Source organism: Manis javanica, chromosome Y, assembly GCF_040802235.1.
Source record: "Manis javanica isolate MJ-LG chromosome Y, MJ_LKY, whole genome shotgun sequence".
NCBI lineage: Eukaryota > Metazoa > Chordata > Mammalia > Pholidota > Manidae > Manis > Manis javanica.
The window spans coordinates 2,680,232-2,699,995 of record NC_133175.1 but is presented as its reverse complement, the minus strand read 5'-3'; the positions used below and the strand labels follow the sequence as shown (position 1 = coordinate 2,699,995).

Sequence of the window (19,764 nt, the reverse complement as noted above, 5' to 3'; positions counted from 1 at the left end):
GGAAGCAACCTAAGTGTCCATCAGCAGATGAATGGATAACGAAGATGTGGTACAGATACACAATGGAATGTTATTCAGCCATAAGAAGACAACAAATCCTACCATTTGCAACAACAGGGATGGAGCTAGTGGGTATTATGCTGAGTGAAATACGCCAGGCGGAGACAAACAAGTATCAAATGATTTCACTCATCTGTGGAGTATAAGTACAAAGGAAAAACTGAAGGAGCAAAAACACCAGAAGACTCACAGAACCCAAGAATGGACTAAGAGTTACCTAAGGGAAAAGGACCAGGTGGGAAGGGAGGGAATGAGTGGGGAGGGGGATAAAGGGGGCATTATGATTAGCATGTATAATGTGGGGGGGTTTGCACGGGGAGGGCTGTATACACAGAGAAGGCAAGTAGTGATTCTACAACATCTTACAACACTGATGGACAATGACTGCAATGGGGAATGTGGAGGGAACTCGGTGATGGGGGGAGTCCCGTAAACATAATGTTCCTCATGTAACTGTAGAGTAATGATAACAAAATAAAAAAATGTAATTTGTTTTCATTTCTATTTCTTCTTTGTAGGACAACATATGAATACTAGCAGTTTTAACTCTCAGAACACCCCTTCATATTTCAAACAAATGAGGTATATGCTTGGAATATTTCTAAAGCATGTATTACTTATAATATACAAAGTATAGTTGTAAATGTATATGGCACATGATGCTCTTGAATTATTTTAGTTTCTGAGAGGCATCATGGTACCATGAAAAGAGTGTTATGAACTTGATTATGCCACTTTAATCTCTCTGGGTCAGTTTCCTCATTTGCAAAATAAAGGAGATGGGCTGCATGATCTCTAAGCACCCGTTCAAGTCTAAGGAACTCTGATTCTCTGTGATTCAATGATGGATAATAGATTTAGATGGTCAAATTAATGATCCACATTAACCATGAAAACAGGCTACAGGGGAATTAACATTCTAGCAAAATGTAGGGTTACCTTGGCCACAAAAATGAATAATAAATCTTGCATTACTAAATGAAAGAAATAGGCCTAGATTTTTAAAAAGACAACAAAACTTGTAACTGTGTGGTGATGGGTATTAACTAAACTTACTATGGTAATCTTTTTGCAATATATACATATACTAAACCATTTTTCTGTACACCTTAAACATATACAATTGTATAAGTCAATTGTATGTCAATTGTATGTAAATAAAACTGGTAAAAAAAGATAACAAACACATGTACATAACAATTTGTGGCAGAACCTGCTGAAAAGACAATCGGTATTTTAGAAACTAATACTAAACCATTTATTTTAATTATTTTTAGCACCAAAAAACATGGGGCCAATTTGGGGAATACATAAACTCTATAGATAACTTATTTTTAAAGTCTTTCATTAATGAAAAATATTATGGTAAAGTTCTTTAAAAACACTTTTTAACAGCACCCTCAACCAGAACCCATCACTTTCTTTCATGGTAGACATTTAAACAGAATTAGTAAGGCACTATTTGTAAGGGAACACAATGGTTCTACAAAAAATATGGCCACCCAGCCCTATTCAACCTCCTCCTCAGGTTTAATGAAGACAACGAAGACAAGCAAGAATTGATTTCCAATAAAGCAGTGATGCTTCTCAGATATATGAAACAGAAGAAACATTACCAAGAACTACTTGCTTTCATTTTCTTCTCTTCCCCACTTCCACCTGAAGCATGCTAATACAGATAAGAAAAAAGGAAAATGGTACTTGTTTAAAAATATATCATATTTACACAGAAATACTCAGGATTTTTGTTTTGGTTTCATTTTTGATTTATGTTATTTGCAATGTCTCATCACTCTATAGACAGACAGGGCACTGAGGAAAGAGAGAATAAAGACCAGACCATTCTTTTCTTTTGATGCGCTGGAAATACCCATTAACTTTAATTTTCTATAACCCCAACCAGAGACAGAATATGAATTTAACAATGAAATTTGGTGTCAATGAGGACTTTGCTTTCTGTATTACTTAGGGCTGTCTACTGTGAATTCTAGGGAACTATCTCTAAGACTATTCCTATTTCTTAAAACAAAATCTCTTAACCAAGAGAAAATGTCTTATTTTGACATTTATTTTCAAACTTTCCACATAAGTGGTTTTATATCTTAGAAAACACCAGTGAAGGAAGTTAGTTTTACTAATTCACAAATGGGGAAATTAAGATCCAGAATATTAGTTAGGCTAAGGATTTAGGAATGTTTTTCACTCCTAAATTCTATGCACTTATTATCCACCCACTTCCTACTGGCAGTGGAGAAACAACCAGTACGTTCTGTACAAAAGAGAAAATGAACAGTAAAAAAGATGCACTATGTGGCTTCTCACAGACAGCTCCAACAGTGACTACCAGCTCAGGAAACAAAATACTTTAGAACCACACTGGGCAGTTAATAACTAAATCACTGTACAGGTTTACCAAATAAGCTAAAACTAATTACTAAATTCCATTTGGTTCCTTTTACCAATTAGAAACAGTGCTACACAAGCCATTAGGGGTTATAAACAATGGGTTAATAATATGAAGGTTAGTTTCAAAACATGTTGTTTGGTTATGTGTTAAACTTGATGAGAAAAGTTCATAATTTGCTATATTATTTTAAAAACTGGGAATTACTAAAATTAAGTGTACTTAACAAAAGTATTTAATTATAAAGGAGTCTAATAATTATAATAAGCAATGACCTATGACTCCTACAATCAGGAATGAAGTTACTGAAGTTGCCCTTAGTCTAAGGATTCTTTACTTAGGGTCTCAAGGCATCTTTAAACTCCCTGAAATTTCATTCACTGCAAAATGTGTATATGTGCCAGTAGGGAGAAAAGCAATAGTTTTAAATATTTTGAAGGGCTGCACAACCCAAGGAAGCTTAAGAACTACTGCCTTAAAGAATAGGACTGTAGCCATTAAAATAAAATCAATGTTAATCATAATAAATAATTTTGACCAGATTGTGGTAAAATTCATAAAGATAATAAAGATCTGAAAGTTTCCAAAATATTAAAATAGATGGTGTATAACAATATATAAACATCTCAAAATATTTTACAGGAATCAGTATCAATCAAGAAGAATATATTCTACATTCCTGTTGGAAGCTAACTAGATTTGCTCGCCTTTTGTCTAAACACCTACAAAAATTATAAGAATTAAAAGACCATACAATATTAAGATTGTGCTAAAATATTTCAGGAATTTACCAACTAACAGGGAACAAAATTAAATGTCATTCAAAAGTTATCCTTAACCTTTCTTACTGGAAAACACTATAGCTACTACTTTTAATAAAACTAACTTACATCACATTTTACCAAAATATCCCCAATAAGCAACATTATGACAGACCCTTAAATACCATTAAGACATTACACAGGATAAGCACTGCTACATTTTAGATGCTACTCCTATAAATGCTTGATGCTACAAACTCACCATACAATGTGAGGGTCACAACTTCCTCCTGAACAAGAGACATAATACTTTGGAGTCAAGTCAAAGACTGTATGAAATGAGTATGTGTGTGATGACAGTATTTCCTAAAACCAGTACCAACTCCTAAGCAAGATAATGAAAAAAGAATACTAAGTTACAAAAGTACACTTATCGTTTATGGAAAGCCTAAAGAGTTTCAGGCAGAGGCTTCAAGAATGAGTAAAACAGTTCATCCTCAACTACACTGTATGAGCATTCCTCCAGGGCAGGAATCCTGTCTTGAGTCCTGTGATACAAAAAGTAAAGTCTTACTATGCATTTTTGTTAAAAGACTAAATAAGGAAATAAATGGGCGTGAGACACTTAGGAAGTAAAGCTCTAAATACATGGTGACCAATACAGGGTTGAAGATTAAGAGTTAAAGCATAGGGGAATGACTAAATGGTGACACCATTATTACCACTAAATGATGATAAGGATCTCAGAAGGATGAAACGGAGAAATATGATTTTAGTTTGGGGCACATCAAGTTTAAGGTGCCTAGAGAGTTAACAGACAAACAAGACCAACAGGCAACTGGATGGAGGAGTATAGATAGGGCAATCAGTAGTAGAAGCTGTGGAAGTGATAAAAATACCAAGGAAAAATAATTACATTAAAGAACAAAAATAGAAGCTAAAACATAAATATTTAAAGAGCAAACAAAAGAAACAGTAAAGAACTTGCAACTATGTAAACCTACTGGGATAATTTCTCTAAATGAATTTTATGATTATAAATAGCAATGTAAAAACTGAAGTATATTAAATACCTGTGGCTATCATACAATCAAAATTTCTTGGATTTCGAATATTCTCTTCTTATCCCCACAAATGGTGGAAATATAATTCAGTGTTCCAATTACAATTCCAAAGCCATCTTTTGGACAGTTCATTTAACATGAAACTCCTTTTTCACATTATGATCTGAGCCCATTTTCCTCATTTGTAAAATGAGATAATAGTAACTATTTCATAGGGTTATTGTAAAGATTAAATGAACTCATTTGTCTAAAGTGCTCTGAATAGGACCTGATACATTTCTAAGCACACAACAGGCATTATTTTTCTTTCCCTACTCCCCCACAGAAATATGCAACTAATTGTACAGCAGAAAATTGATTACTGCATAGCTATCAGGACTACTCATTCCAAATTGTTCTCAAAAATTAATTTCTAATAATTCACCAATACATGTCATTTCTGAGACTGTGTAAAGATTTTTGGTCATCTCTGCAAATTTTATATGTGAACAAATCAGTGGGATTAAATGATTATACCATAATAAAGGGCCAAGAAAATTACATAGATCACCGCTAGTCATTAATGACTTAGTCTGAGGAAGAGTTTCTAAGACTAAAAATATAAGAATTAACATATTTTTACACTGCCCCGTGTGTCTGCATTATTTGCCATTAAAGGCATACAAGGTAGTGCTCTAAGGTGCCTGAAATTTAAAAAACCTGATAGTACTTTCATATACTCTTTCTTACCTAACACCAAATCCTACCAGCTCTTACATTTCATCCCAAATTGTAAGCACAGTAATCTAAAATCTTTCCCATCATCCTATAACCTCACATCATCTTTTATCTACTCCAACATCAACTTTCTATTACTTTTCCACCTCTGAACCTATCCACGATGCAAATTTCTCAAAATACTAACCATTCTCTATTGATTTCTTATTCCTGGAACTTGAAATATGTGCAGCAGAAAGCTGCTATTAAATAAAGTGCACTCCACTTACGCACTGCTTTCAAGAACCTGAAGGCTCTGTCTTGTAATAACACCAAACTGATTTCACTCCACTGAGCAAATTATTTCTAATAGAATTTTGATTATCATTAATTTTTTCATGAGGACCAATGCCATGTAAACTTGGCAATTAATTCATCTTTGCCTCTTTTCTTATATGTTAAATGAGTGGTTTGCATTTGGTATATTTAAAATTCTCTTCCAACTCCAAAAATCTAGTTATTTGTCTTAAAGCCTTCACTCTTTCAATCTAGTACCAATCCCACTCAGAGCATCTTGCTAGACTTCAAACACTCAGGAATCACAGAATTCTAATTTTGAGGTAAGGTTGTCATACACCAACAGAAACTTAAATACGCAAAGTGTTCAATTACAACTGAAAAGAGCTGAACAGCTTCTGGAAATGAACAAGTTTCCTCTGAAGAGTAAAGTAACTAAACACTAAACAAACATAAAGAAACAAAAAGCTTCACCATATATTATGGTAAGGTAGAAAGAGCACAGGAGTAGGAGTCGAGAAGCTGCTTCTAATGGCAACTCTGCCAAAGGCTGTTAGACAAGCCATAACCTCTGACGTTCTTTCTCAACTGAGAAGATGATGAGATTGGACTAGACGATCTTGAGGATTCCCGCCAAATTAAATAGATGCGAAGATATCCTTTGATTTTTAAACCCCACAACTGATATAATTCTCACAAATATGTAATCAGAGGGATGTCATTATACACAGTCTACACCATTACTCAAGCTTCTTTTAAACAAAAAAATTGAATCTGGGTTATGTATTCTTAGGGAAGGAGAGAAGCCAAGGTTGTGGCGCCCTATGTTGCTTTTTAGCTGATGTTTTAAGTAAACCCTTTCACTTGTTCCTGTCTCTCTATGGTTAGTCCTTCATGACATAAAATGATTAAAGATTGAGTAAACATAAATTTTAAGCCACAATTGGTTTTCTCAAACTAGAGAAACACTTCAAAAGCCCAGAAGTCAAATTCTCCCCATATATTTGAATAGGGCCTTTTCTACAACATGAGCACATCGAAATACTATACAATTATGATTATGGTGCTGTGAATTCCTACCCATACAGATGCAAATTACTCACTTTTAAGCTTATTCTCAATAAAATTGTAATCCAAGTTGGCTTCCTCCTGCTACCCAGAGTACTTCTTAGCCACCACCTTCTACCATTACTAAGAATTTATTTTTAATAAACATTAGCTCAAGTAAAACACAATCAGGAAAATAAATCTACAAAAACATCACATAATGCATCCCCAGTCAAATATTTAAAATATTCAACATTTTGGGATAATAGAGTGGAAAGTAGGTCTTCATAGTGAATGCTCTTTTTTTATGAATGGATTATACCTAAACTTTCCACCAGGAAACTATGAACACTTATGGCTAATCTGGTTTACTTTTTGGTCTTAAAAGTAATCTCTGTTCATCAGAATTCCTTAATATATGTCTATCTTGAATTGTGTGAACTCTAAAAGATGTATTTAGGCATTACACACATCAGATCACTTACACATTTGGACAACTAATTTTCTAAGTACATAAATTAGGAATTTCTCTGATGTTACAATAAATGTTTCAATACCACTGCAAGAGAGGGCCTTAAAAAATAACATCAAGTCCTATGGGCGTAAGTCTTTTCTGATTTACTCTTCTCAAACCAGTAAAGCTTTGATATCAAGCAAGATTATTTTGTCACTTTCTATTTGTTATTTTAGGGGAAAGTGAACAAACACATCCACTTCACCCTTCCGGATAAAAAGAGTTTCTCCAAGTACAATACATCAAATGACTTGATACTTACTCTTGTTCATTTCTTTTAGTAACTATTGAGCTTTTTATTTCAGAGCACAATCCATCATTTTTGCTTGTCTCTTTAAAAAAAATTGGTTCCTTGGATTAAGAAGCTAAAGGTGCTCTTTTTTTTAGAAGTTTGTTACTATTTCATTTTTAAAATTCAAACTAGTAACTATCTTTGAGGTTCTTGTCCAAGATTTTAAGTTTTGTTCATTTTTTCATGATTATAAATTCACTTAGGATTCTAGGATAAAACCTATGAATGCTTATAAACATATTTCTTTTACTAAAAGATGAGAAAAAAATCTAATCAATTTATTAAATTGTAATTAGGATTTGGACCCAAATGCTAATATTTACACCATAAAATTTTCTATACATCATATAAATGTAGGAAACTTATTAATTTATATTATTCTGCAAACATGTATTATGTATTTAATTTGACTTAACCATATTCCATATGCTGGATTTGGAGGGTGTTTTTAAAGTGTTCAGAGTTTTAAGTGTTTATTTTGTAATCCAACAACTTTATCTGAATATGCAGAAAATTTTTCTGGCAAGCAAGGAGGAAAATATTTCAGTGTTGATAAGTCCGTTGGCTGTAATAACCAAGGAAGTGTGCTAAAACAATAGAAGAAAAATATTAGGTAACATGGGAGAAAATCCCATAATTCATCTGCTACCCACTTGATGACTGAATCTAACTTCCAAGCACACTGTGATGCTTCTCAAACTGCACGTGAAAAAGTATTTTAATACTACAGATATACACACCAAGATTAAAGCAGTATGAAGAGACTATATGTCAATATCAATCCAACACATACTTTTCTCTTATGTCAACTAAAATATTTCAGAAATGTTATTTCATAGAAGATGTGGTCACATGGCTTTGGAACACTTCTCAGGACTGGGCATATGTAATTGGAAGTAAAATTAATTTATGAAAACAGAATAAATGCTACCAGATAAGAACAATAAGCTGGGGAGACGACTAAACCATGCATGAAGATTGTGCAAAAACTTTTTCTGACAATGATTTTCTAACATAAATACACATACGATTAAGCAATGCACAGCCACCATGCACACTGGTAATAAGGTTCCAAATCACAACATACAGCTATTCAGAAATTTAGTTCAACCAGTCACTTAAATCAGAATAGACGTACAACCACCCAGCCCAGATTTGGGGGCAAATAAATGATATACCTAAAATAAAAATACAACCAATTACTGATTCTTATGGCATTAATGTGTATGACTTTCTTGAAATTAATATAAGAAGAGATTTCTAAAAAACTGTAAAAAATGAATAAAATGGAGACTTGTATAGCTTCCTCCTCTTCAACCAAAGTATAGGATATGTTTATGAAATCAATGTTTTCTCTTTTTTAATGTACCAACATAAAATTGAAGCTGATTCAACATTTAGAATGAAAATAAACATCAAAAGTGACTGGGAAAAACTGATTTGCATAAACCAATTAGGAAGGTGACAGTTTATTCTCTTTAGAAATGCCTGTTAACCACTAATAATCTAAACTACCCAGGGACAGATATGTCCATTATCTGAAGCCCACATAATTTTGATTAACTAGTTTCTCCCCTGACTCATAATGCTTTCTAGAATGGCTTCTATTATTATAAAACCACACTGAAATTCCCTCTTCTCCATCATTATAGGGAATAGGACACCAACAACTGCTCTTGAAACAATCAATAAATCTGTCTCCACTCCATGAGAATAGGAATCTTGTTTTGTTCACTGATGTATGCTAAGTGCCCATAATAATGCCTGGCAGATAGTAGGCATGTAATAAATATTTAATGATAAACAGGTGTTTATTTTTATTTTAAATTGCCTAAGAGACACATAAAATTAAAAGAAAAGCTCAATATGTTCTAGCCAGTTTCTTCTAAGATTCATTTATCTTATTTTAACTTAAAAATTATCTATTTTGTAATACTTCACTGAGGTCTTTACTTTTTAAAACATTAAATTAGTATAGCTTTTAAACTCAAACAATTGGAAATTACTGACCTGACCCTTTATCAAGCTTCTATGGTCTCAAGAAGCATTAGTCAGGAAAAAAAACAGCAATTTTCTTCATCCTTCTATCATGATGTTATCAGTTCTTGCAGAATTCTAATATATTTCTAGAAAATAATACTCCTTACCATAAAGTAATGCCTTTGCTTAAAATATTCCAACGGCTTCTGTATTGAACAGAATAAAATCAGAACTCTTACACGAGCTGTCCCCACCCAGTCTCATCTTACACTACATTCTTCCTTGTTCACTATACTTCTGTCACACTAAATTTCCCTGTTCCTCAAATGCACCAAACTCCATGTTCATTCCTAACTTAGGGCCTTTTGCAATTGCTGCTGTTCCTCCTGCCTCTAGAGCTTCCCATTACTAGTTCTTCCTTGTCACTGAGGTATCACCTCAAATGTTACATACCCAGATCATGGCTTCCCTGAATTTATCTAATTAGTCTTCACCCACCACAGCCATTCCATCATTCTGCCTCACTTTCTTCATAACACATTTCACCATGTGAAACTATCCTGATGGCTTATTTATGAACTGTTTACTAACTCCCACAACTAGAACATAAGCACCATGAAAGAAGGGACTTTTTCTCTTGTATTTCCCCTGTATCCATAGCACCTAAGGTAATGGATGCCACTTATTAGGTTTAGTTGAAATAATGAATGAGTAAAAACTTAATTTAGGGATTCCAGTGCATTTACTGAAGGTAAAACTTCAATTAATAAGCAAATGCATTCCTTGGATAACGAAAATCTAAACAAATTCAAAAACTATGTTCTTGTGACTTGCCATGTTCAGATGAATATACGTACATGGGCACACACACAAAAACACACACACATACTTACATGCAATGAAATTATACTTGAAAGAAATACAACACAAAATCACAGTTGAAGTGGGAAAAGGTAGGAGGTCAAAAAGACAGAAAGGTTAGACAGGTAGGCAAGAGCTACGGAGAGATTAAATAAGTAAAATCATCAGTCTCTAGCATACCTGCACGTACAATAGAAGAGATGTCCGTCTCTGTAGAACTGCTTTGTCAATTCCAGCTGATGATTGCTTATCAATTTTTCATTTACAACCACTACAAGTGGCTTTCCTTTTTCAAGAGTCTCCAAACAACTTCCTGCACCTACAAAAGTAAATCAAATGTGTTAATACAGTTGTAAAAAAATTAAGGTGTTGCACCAAGCTTTACAGCTAGGACTCAAAAGATAAAAAACTTGAAGAAGAGCTATTCTGATGGTTAAAGATGGCGGAGCGAGAGACAGAGGCTTCCTCCTAAAAATGACTACAATGAGAAAATTTAATTGGCACAACTAATCCTGAGAGAGCAACAGGAAAGAGGACGGCATCAGACTGCATACACCTGGAGAGAAGAGCAGACCTCACGGAACAGGGTAAAGCACCAGAGCTGTGGCTCTGCGGGACCCGAACCCTTCCCCCACCCCAGCTCACTGGTGGGAGGAAGACAAACGGAGAAGGGAGGGAGTGGAAGGCTTGGGACTGCTGAATACCTAGCTCCAGAGATCTGCTCTGGGAGTACAAACCTACATTTCATGGTGCTTTCATGAGACTCGCATGACTACCGGGTTGGAAAGTTAATACACACAAATGTTCCTGGGGAGAATAGGATTCTGGCTACTTGTGGAAAGCAGGGATCCATATCCGGCTGCTCTGGGACAAAAACTTATACCTGTGTGCCGGGCCCACTGGCTCAGGCAGTGGAGACAGGCACAGGAGCCGGGAAGCGGGGAACAGCTCTTTCCTCCCCCAAGGCACTGGTACCGCTCCCCTGCGACCCCGACATTGCTTCAGAGGCTGAGCAGATCCAGAATACACCTTCCGGGCACTAGAGGGCCCCATATACAATCACAAAACGCCAAAGGAACCTTGCCCAGAGTAAAAATTTTAATACAACTCCCAAGAAAGATTTAAATGACATGGACCACAAGACTCTTCCTGAAAGGGAGTTCAAAATAAAAATTACCAACATTCTAATGGAGGTACAAAAAGACATCCAAGAACTCAGGAATGAATTCAGGTTGGAGATCGAACTGTAGAAGAGAACGATGGAGGGTATTAAAAGCAGGTTGGATACAATGGAGAAGACAATAAATGAAATAGAAACTAGAGAAGAGGTATACAAAGAAGCTGAGGCACAGAGAGAAAAAAGGATCTCTAAAAATGAAAGAATATTGAGAGAACTGTGTGACCAATTCAAGCAGAACAATATTTGCCTTATAGGGTTACCAGAAGAAGAGAGAGAGAAAGGGACAGAAAGTATCTTTGAGGAAGTAGCTACTGAAAACTTCCCCAATCTGGGGAAGGAGATGGTCTCTCAGGCCATGGAAATCCACAGATCTCCCAACACAAGGGACCCAAGAAAGACAACACCAAGACACATAGTAATTAAAATGGGAAAGATCAAGGATAAGGACAGACTGTTAAAAGCAGTCAGATGCAGAAATAAGATCACATACAAAGGAAAGCCCATTAGACTAACATTAGACTTCTCAGTAGAAACCGTACAGGCCATAAGGGAGTGGCATGATGTATTTAATGCCATGAAGCAGAAGGGCCTGGAAACAAGATTACTTTATCCAGCAGGATTATCATTTAAATTTGAAGAGGGATTAAACAATTTCCACATAAGGAAAAGCTGAGAGAGTTTACCTCCCACAAACCATCTCTGCAGTCTATGATGGAGGGACTGCTATAGATGCAAGTGTTCCTAGGCTTGGGTAGCTGTCACCTGAGGTAGTCAAACGAAGGAAGGGAGTGTGGAGCAGCTGATTGCAAGGCAAATGCAAAATTAAACTGATTATCCCCAAACTCAATCAAGGGACAGACAAAAAGTACAGAATTTTATACATAATATATAAAAAAATGAAGGAGGAAGAAAAAGGAGGAGAAATAGAAAAGAACCTTTAGATTGTGTTTGTAACAGCACACTAAGTGAGTTAAGTTAGACTCTTAGATAGTAAGGAAAGTAACCTGGAACCTTTGGTAAACATGAATCTAAAGCCTGAAATGGCAATAAGTACATTCCTATCAATAACCACCCTAAATGTAAATGGGCTGAATGAACCAATCAAAAGATATAGAGTCAGTGAATGGATAAAAAAAGAAGACCCATCTACATGCTGGGTCTCACCTCAAACCCAAAGACATGCACATACTAAAAGTCAAGGAATGTAAAAAGATATTTCATGCAAACAACAGAGAAAAAAGCAGGTGTTGCAATACTACTATCAGACAAAATAGACTTCAAAATAAAGAAAGTAACAAGAGATAAAGAAGGACATTACATAATGATAAAGGGCTCAGTCCAACAAGAGGATATAACCATCACAAATATATATGCACCCAACACAGGAGCACCAGCATATGTGAAACAAATGCTAACAGAACTAAAGGAGGAAATAGAATGCAATGCATTCATTTTAGGAGACTTCAACACAACATTTACTCCAAAGGACAGATCCACCAGACAGAAAAGTAGTAAGGATACAGAGGCACTGAACAACACACTAGAACAGATGGACCTAATAGATATATACAGAACTCTACAACCAAAAGCAACAGGATCCACATTCTTCTCACATGCACATGGAACATTCACTAGAATAGACCACATACTCAGCCACAAAAAGCGCCTCAGTAAATTACAAACAATTGAAATTCTACCTAACAACTTTTCAGACCACAAAGTTATAAAACTAGAAATAACTTGTACAAAGAAAGCAAAAAGGCTCACAAACACATGGAAGGCTTAACAACATGCTTCTAAACACTCAGTGGATCAATGACCAAATTAAAATGGAGATCCAGCAATATATGGAAATAAATGACAACAACAACACAAAGCCCCAACTTCTGTGGGACGCAGTGAGAGCTGTCTAAACAGTAAAGTATATAGCAATCAAGGCATACTTACAGAAGGAAGAACAAACCCAAATGAATAGTCTAACATCACAATTATCAAACTTGGAAAAAGAAGAACAAATGAGACCTAAAGTCAGCAGAAGGAGGGACATAATAAAGATCAGAGAAGAAATAAACAAAAATGAGAAGAATAAAAGAACAGAAAAAAATCAATGAACACAAGACCTGGTTCTCTTGAGAAAATAAAGTAAATAAGCCTCTACCTAGATTTACTAAGAGAAAAAGAGAATCAACACACATCAACAGAATCAGAAATGAGAAAGGAAACATCATGATGGACCCAACAGAAACACAAAGAATTATTAGAGACTACTAATAATATAGTAGAGTCAGGAAAACCTATACACTAACAAGCTGAAAAACCTAGAAGAAATGGACAACATCCTGGAAAAATACAACCTTCCAGACTGAACAAGGAAGAAACACAAAATCTAAACAAACCAATTACCAGCAAAGAAATTGAAGTGGTAATCAAAAAACTACCCAAGAAATAAAAACCCAAGAAATAAATAAAATATTTACCTCGGAATTTTATCAGATATACAGAGAAGATATCATACCCATTCTCCTTAAAGTTTTCCAAAAAATAGAAGAGGAGAGAACACTCCCAAACTCATTCTATAAAGCCAGCATCACCCTAATAGCAAAACCAGGCAAAGAACCCACCGAAAGAGAAAAATTACAGACCAATATCCCTGATGAATGCAGATGCAAAAATACTCAACAGAATATTAGCAAGCCAAATTCAGAAATATATCAAAAGGATCATACAGCATGACCAAGTGGGATTCATCCCAGGGATACGAGGATAGTACAACATTTGAAAATCCATCAGCATCATCCACTACATAAACAAAAAGAAAGACAAAAACACATGATCATCTCCATAGATGGTGAAAAAGCATTCGACAAAATTCAACATCCATTCATGATAAAAACCGTCAGCAAAATGGGTGTACAGGGCAAGTACCTCAACTTAATAAAGGCCATATATGATAAACCCACAGCCAACATCATACCGAACAGCGAGAAGCTGAAAGCTTTTCCTCTGAGATCGGGGACAAGACAGGGATGTCCACTCTCCCCACTGCTATTTAACATAGTACTGGAGGTCCCAGCCACAGCAATTGACAAAACAAAGAAATACAAGGAATCCAGATTGGTAAAGAAGAAGTTAAACTGTTACTATTTGCAGATGATATGATATTGTACATAAAAAAATCCCTAAAGACTCCACTCCAAAACTACTAGAACTGATACTGGAATAGAGCAAAGTTGCAGGATACAAAGTTAACATGCAGAAATCTGTGGCAATGAACCAACAGAATGAGAAATCAGAAAAACAATTCCATTCACAATTGCATCAAAAAGAATAACATACCTAGAAATAAACCTAACCAAAGAAGTGAAAGACCTATACCCTGAAAACTATAAGACCCTCTTAAGAGAAATTACAGTGGACACCAGCACATGGAAACTCATTACATGCTCATGGCTACGAATAATTAATATAGTCAAAATGGCCATCCTGCCCAAAGCAGTATACAGATTTGATGCAATCCCTATCAAATTACCAAAAACATTCTTCAACCAACTGGAACAAACAGTTCTAAAATTCATATGGAACCACCAAAGACCCCGAATACCCAAAGCAATCTTGAGAAAGAAGAATAAAGTTGGGGGGATCTCACTCTCCAACTTCAAGCTCTACTACAAAGCCATAGTAATCAAGACAATTTGGTACTGGCACAAGAACAGAGCCACAGACCAGTGGAACATATTAGAGACTCCAGACATTAACCCAAATATATATGGTCAATTAATATTTGATAAAGGAGGCATGGACATACAAAGGGGAAATGACAGTCTCTTCAACAGATGGTGCTGGCAAAACTGGACAGCTACATGTAGGAGAATGAAACTGGATCACTGTCTAACCCCATACACAAAAGTAAATTCAAAATGGATCAAAGACCTGAAGGTAAGGTATGAAACCATACAACACTTACAAAAAAACATAGGCAAAAATCTCTTGGAGATAAACATTAGCAACTTCTTCATGAACATATCTCCCCGGGAAAGGGGACAAAATGCAAAAATGAACAAGTGGGACTATCAGAAGCTGAAAAGCTTCTGTACAGCAAAGGACACCATCAACAGAACAAAAAGGTACCCTACAGTATGGGAGAATATATTCATAAATGACAGGTCCAATAAAGGCTTGATATCCAAATATATACAGAGCTCATGCACCTCAATAAACAAAAGCAATTCATCCAATTAAAAAATGGGCAGAGGAGCTGAACAGACAGTTCTTCAAAGAAGAAATTCATGTGGACAACAGACACATGGAAAGATGCTCCACATCCCTATTTATCAGAGAAATGCAAATTAAAACCACAATGAGATATCACCTCACACCAGTAAGGATGGCTACCAACTCAAAGACAAACAACAACAAATGCTAGCAAGGTTGTGGAGAAAGGGGAACCATCGTCCTACACTGCTGGGAATGTAAATTAGTTCAACCATTGTGGGAAGCAGTATGGAGGCTCCTCAAAATGCTCAAAACAGACTTACCATTTGACCCAGGAATTCCACTTCTAGGAATTTACCCAAAGAATTCAGCACTCCAGTTTGAAAAAGACAGATGCACCCCTATGTTTATCACAGCACTAGTTACAATAGCCAAGAAATGGAAGCAACCTAAGTGTCCATCAGTAGATGAATTTATAAAGAAGATACGGTACATATACACAACTGAATACTATTCAGCCATAAGAAGAAAACAAATCCTACAATAGCAACAACATGGATGGAGCTAGAGGGTATTATGCTCAGTGAAATAAGCCAGGCAGAGAAAGACAAGTACCAAATGATTTCACTCATCTGTGGAGTATGAGTACAAAGGAAGAAATGAACGAACAAAACAGCAGCAGAATCACAGAACCCAAGAATGGACTAACAGTTACCAAAGGGAAAGAGACTGGGGAGAATGGGAGGTTAGGGAGGAATAAGGTCAGGGAAGAAGAAAGGCAGTATTATGATTAGCATGTATAATGTGGGGGCTGGGGGAAAGGGGAGGGCTGTGCAACACAGAGAAGACAAGTAGTGATTCTACAACATGTTACTATGCTGATGGACAGTGACTGTAATGGGGGTTTGTGCGGGGGACTTGGGGTAGGGGAGAGCCTAGTATACATAATGTTCTTCATGTAATTGTAGATTAATGATAACAAAATTTTTAAAAAGTAAAAATATAACTTAGTTGCAACACTACAATCCAGGCCTTTTAATTATATACCGTTAAAATGACAAAAATGTAATCATCAGTTGCTCTCTAATGAAGTGTTATAAAACTTACTTGGAAAACGTTCTTTGCCACTGATGACCCATGACTGAGTGCTTTGCCACCTGCCCTCTAGTACTATGCCCGAAGTATGAGTCTTGAATCTAAATCAGACTTAGGTTCACCACACTGTACATGAAACTGAATGCACTTTCATTCAAACATAAGTAGAAAAAGCAAGCCTTCAATAGGAAGACACACCAATAAAGAAAAATTTTTAACACTGTTTATGATTCTGCCTGTGAGGTACACCCTAAAAATAGTCAAGAAAAAATCTCCACTAATGTTCATATGTACAATACTTGGGTTAATTCAACTTTGAAATCTAAAGTCATTTAGCTATTTTAAGTGGGAGCAAAGAGACTGATAAGTGACTAGGCAAAATCTTTAGATGCTAGGGTAGTAGTTAAAACAAACTCTAAAAGCAGACTGTTTAGCATTTACTAACTAGACAAGTTACTTAACCTCTGTGTCTCAGTTTCTTCCTGTGAAATGCAGACACTACAGTTCATAGGAGTGTTTGGGAGAATTCAACAAGTTATATACACAAATCATGCAAAACCATACCAAAATCTATTACTATCGTATACATTTCTAATCACCAAATCTGGTAGTAATGTCTATTCTGAAAGACCTCTCTTCAAACTAGGCTTTTTAAAAACCAAGAAACTTACTCCCTCACTTTTCCAGCAGTCAAAATTACAATCCTCCCCAAAAACAGTTCTTTTGAAGGTACTGGCAGTCTAACTACAACAGGATGGTTCTCTAAAAAGCTAGCAATGAGTTACACGGTATGTGATTGTTAAAGAACATTTTTGAAAGCATTCATTTCACACTCAATTTTAACAAATATGCATAAAATCTTTCTAAGCTAATTTCTCCATGACCAATCCAACCAACTGGCTGGCTGAACACTCCTGCTTAAGCCCAAACAGTAATTTCAAGTTTGACAACTCTTTGCATGTGTCATCAAGTAAATTATTTTTTCCCTCTGTGTTAAGGGTTTCTTAAAGTTGGGTTGGTGATTTAATTTTTCTCATGCTTCTATCACCCAGAAATAAATTCTCTCCACTAAAGTTCTCAATTGTTATATTCAAGCATTACATTCAAAAGGGCTACAGTGAGTTACTCTAGCGATTTTACTGTGCCTCAAAAGGTTCAGATTTGTTACTGTCTACCAAAAACCGAACTCTTTGAGATTCTAAAACACTTTCACCTGCACCACTAATAACAAGATCTGCTATCCCAAGGTCTTCTTCCAAGGAATTCTTGTACCTGTAAACATCCAGAGTAAATGACTTGGTACTGAATGGCTCAGGTACCACCTTCCCTCTACCTATTTGCAGGACAAGCCGGTTGTAACCAGGTCTCTTGATTATCTGAACAGAGAAAAGAGAAAAAAAAGCGGGCTTTTTCAACAGGCTACTGTGAAAACAGCAAACAACGAACCCTCCGGTCGGTGTTCAGGCCAGAGCACGGGCTGTCAAACAATGTCCGAATTCAGCAAGTTTTCCAAAACGACTTTTCCCTGTACTGGGCACAGCAAGTTAGCTCACTTGGCCGGGATGGACGTAAGCGACCTGGTTAACCAAGCCGTGAAAGAACTGGCCACTCGAGGGGCATGAGATCAGGCAAAGACTCTGAAAAGGGTGTCGAAAACTAGTGAGGAGACAAGGTAATTGGCCCGCTCGGCCTCCCGGATGGGGCTGCGCGAACTATGCGCCTGAAGAGAAGGCGCGCTCAGGAGTCACCGCGAGCCCAAAAACGCGTGCCGCGAGGGCGCCTGAGGCGGCTGGCGCGGACGCGGCTCCAGCACGGCGGGCCGGAGCGGAGACGACGCGCCTGGCAGGCCCAGCGGAGCGCGCGGAGGCGGCCGGCGCCCACCACGCGGCCCAAGGCGAGCCAGCGGAGGAGCCGGCGAGAGCAGCCCCGGCCCTCAGGAAGAAGGGGCGAAGTTACTGGGCAGAGAGGCGGAGGCGGAGAATCTGAGGAAAAGAGCCGGGGGCAGGGAGACGGCGCCGGAAAAGGGCGGGGGAGCGACCCGAGGAGGCAGCGGGCCCTGAGGGGCGAGGGAGCCGCAAGAAGGCCCCGCCGGGCGCGGGGAGGAGCTAGCTAAGCGGGCGGCGGCACCTGCGTGAGCGCTGCGATCAGGCCGAGGTTTCCGAGGCTAGCGGTAAGGCTGGTGGTGGCAAGCTACAAGCGGTGAGCACAGCGCACAACGCCGCTGCCCGCCTGCTCGCCCCCTCAAGTCACTTGCCGACTGGCGTGCGCCGATACGCACGCGACGAGGTCGTAAAGCTGGTGGTCCCTACAGCAACTTCGTCGTGCGGGCTCGTTCCCTGAACCGCAATGGCCGGATATGACGTAGGAGAATCCAGGAGCGCAGAGGCCGTGGGGAGTGCGGGAGGCGGAAGTACGCCACGGCCGCCATAGGGCGATGGAAATCAGATCTTTGAGGCGGGGAGGGTGGAGTCAAAGACTATTTATGGCCCACCTGCTGGCCACTAATGATAACCCTTTGCGTGTAAAAGTCAGGGCAGCCTCACGAGGAGGAGGAGGAGGGAATTGACAGGCTTAATTTACCTCTTAAAACGTCCTAGTTAAGAAAGAACAGTGAAGCCTCATGCCCTATCCTAAGAGTTTACGTAGTTGGTTGGATACCACAAATCTTCTCAATGATACTAAGGTTTGGGATTCTTTATTTGCGAACATGTTCTGCCCATATACATTTGAGTGATGGTTTTGCCTCAAGTCTGTTGACTGCAATCCAAAAATAATGCCATTTCAAAATAATTGGCAATGGTCTCTTACAAATGTGATTCTCAAGAAGCCAGAGCGCTTATGGGGTCCCTGGGAAGCTTCAGAGTCAAACTCCACTAGCAAGTTTTGTGTGTAAAATAAGAGGCATTAAGGCCTGAAACCTACATCTATAATTCATTGAACCCATCCATTAAACCATTTAAAATGTAAAGCTATGATAAAGTATGATGAAATTTAAAGTTATACATTAGCATGAATAAACAGCACAGATAATTACACTCAGGTAGCCACGTACAGGAGAGGTGATTTCTCAAGACTTCTCCTACCAGCATTAGATCGTCAGGTGCTCTTTTTCATTCTAATGTCTTCTGTATTTCCTGATTAAAATCTCCCTTTAACCCGTATTTATGCTTTGTCCTGCCTGATCATATGCAGGAAGAAAGCTGTGAGAAGAAATTATTTTGAATGAGAAACAAGATTGAAGGTGAATTAGGGCTAAAACATATGCTGAAAAAACCCAGTCTATTTCTGCTGGATTCTTTAT

At 37.4% G+C, this 19,764-nt stretch overlaps 1 protein-coding gene across 1 annotated transcript in view; it reads right to left on the bottom strand.

Moving 5' to 3' along the window:
* The window catches only part of LOC140847577 (UDP-N-acetylglucosamine transferase subunit ALG13-like), a 69,558-nt gene extending 50,006 nt beyond the window's left edge, over positions 1–19,552 (bottom strand). The window contains 5 exon segments of the mRNA XM_073228278.1: positions 10,157–10,295; positions 17,677–17,839; positions 18,714–18,754; positions 18,757–18,799; positions 19,547–19,552. Of these exon segments, the coding sequence (XP_073084379.1) occupies positions 10,157–10,295; positions 17,677–17,839; positions 18,714–18,754; positions 18,757–18,799; positions 19,547–19,552 (392 nt within the window).
* Between the last annotated feature and the right edge of the window lie 212 nt (positions 19,553–19,764).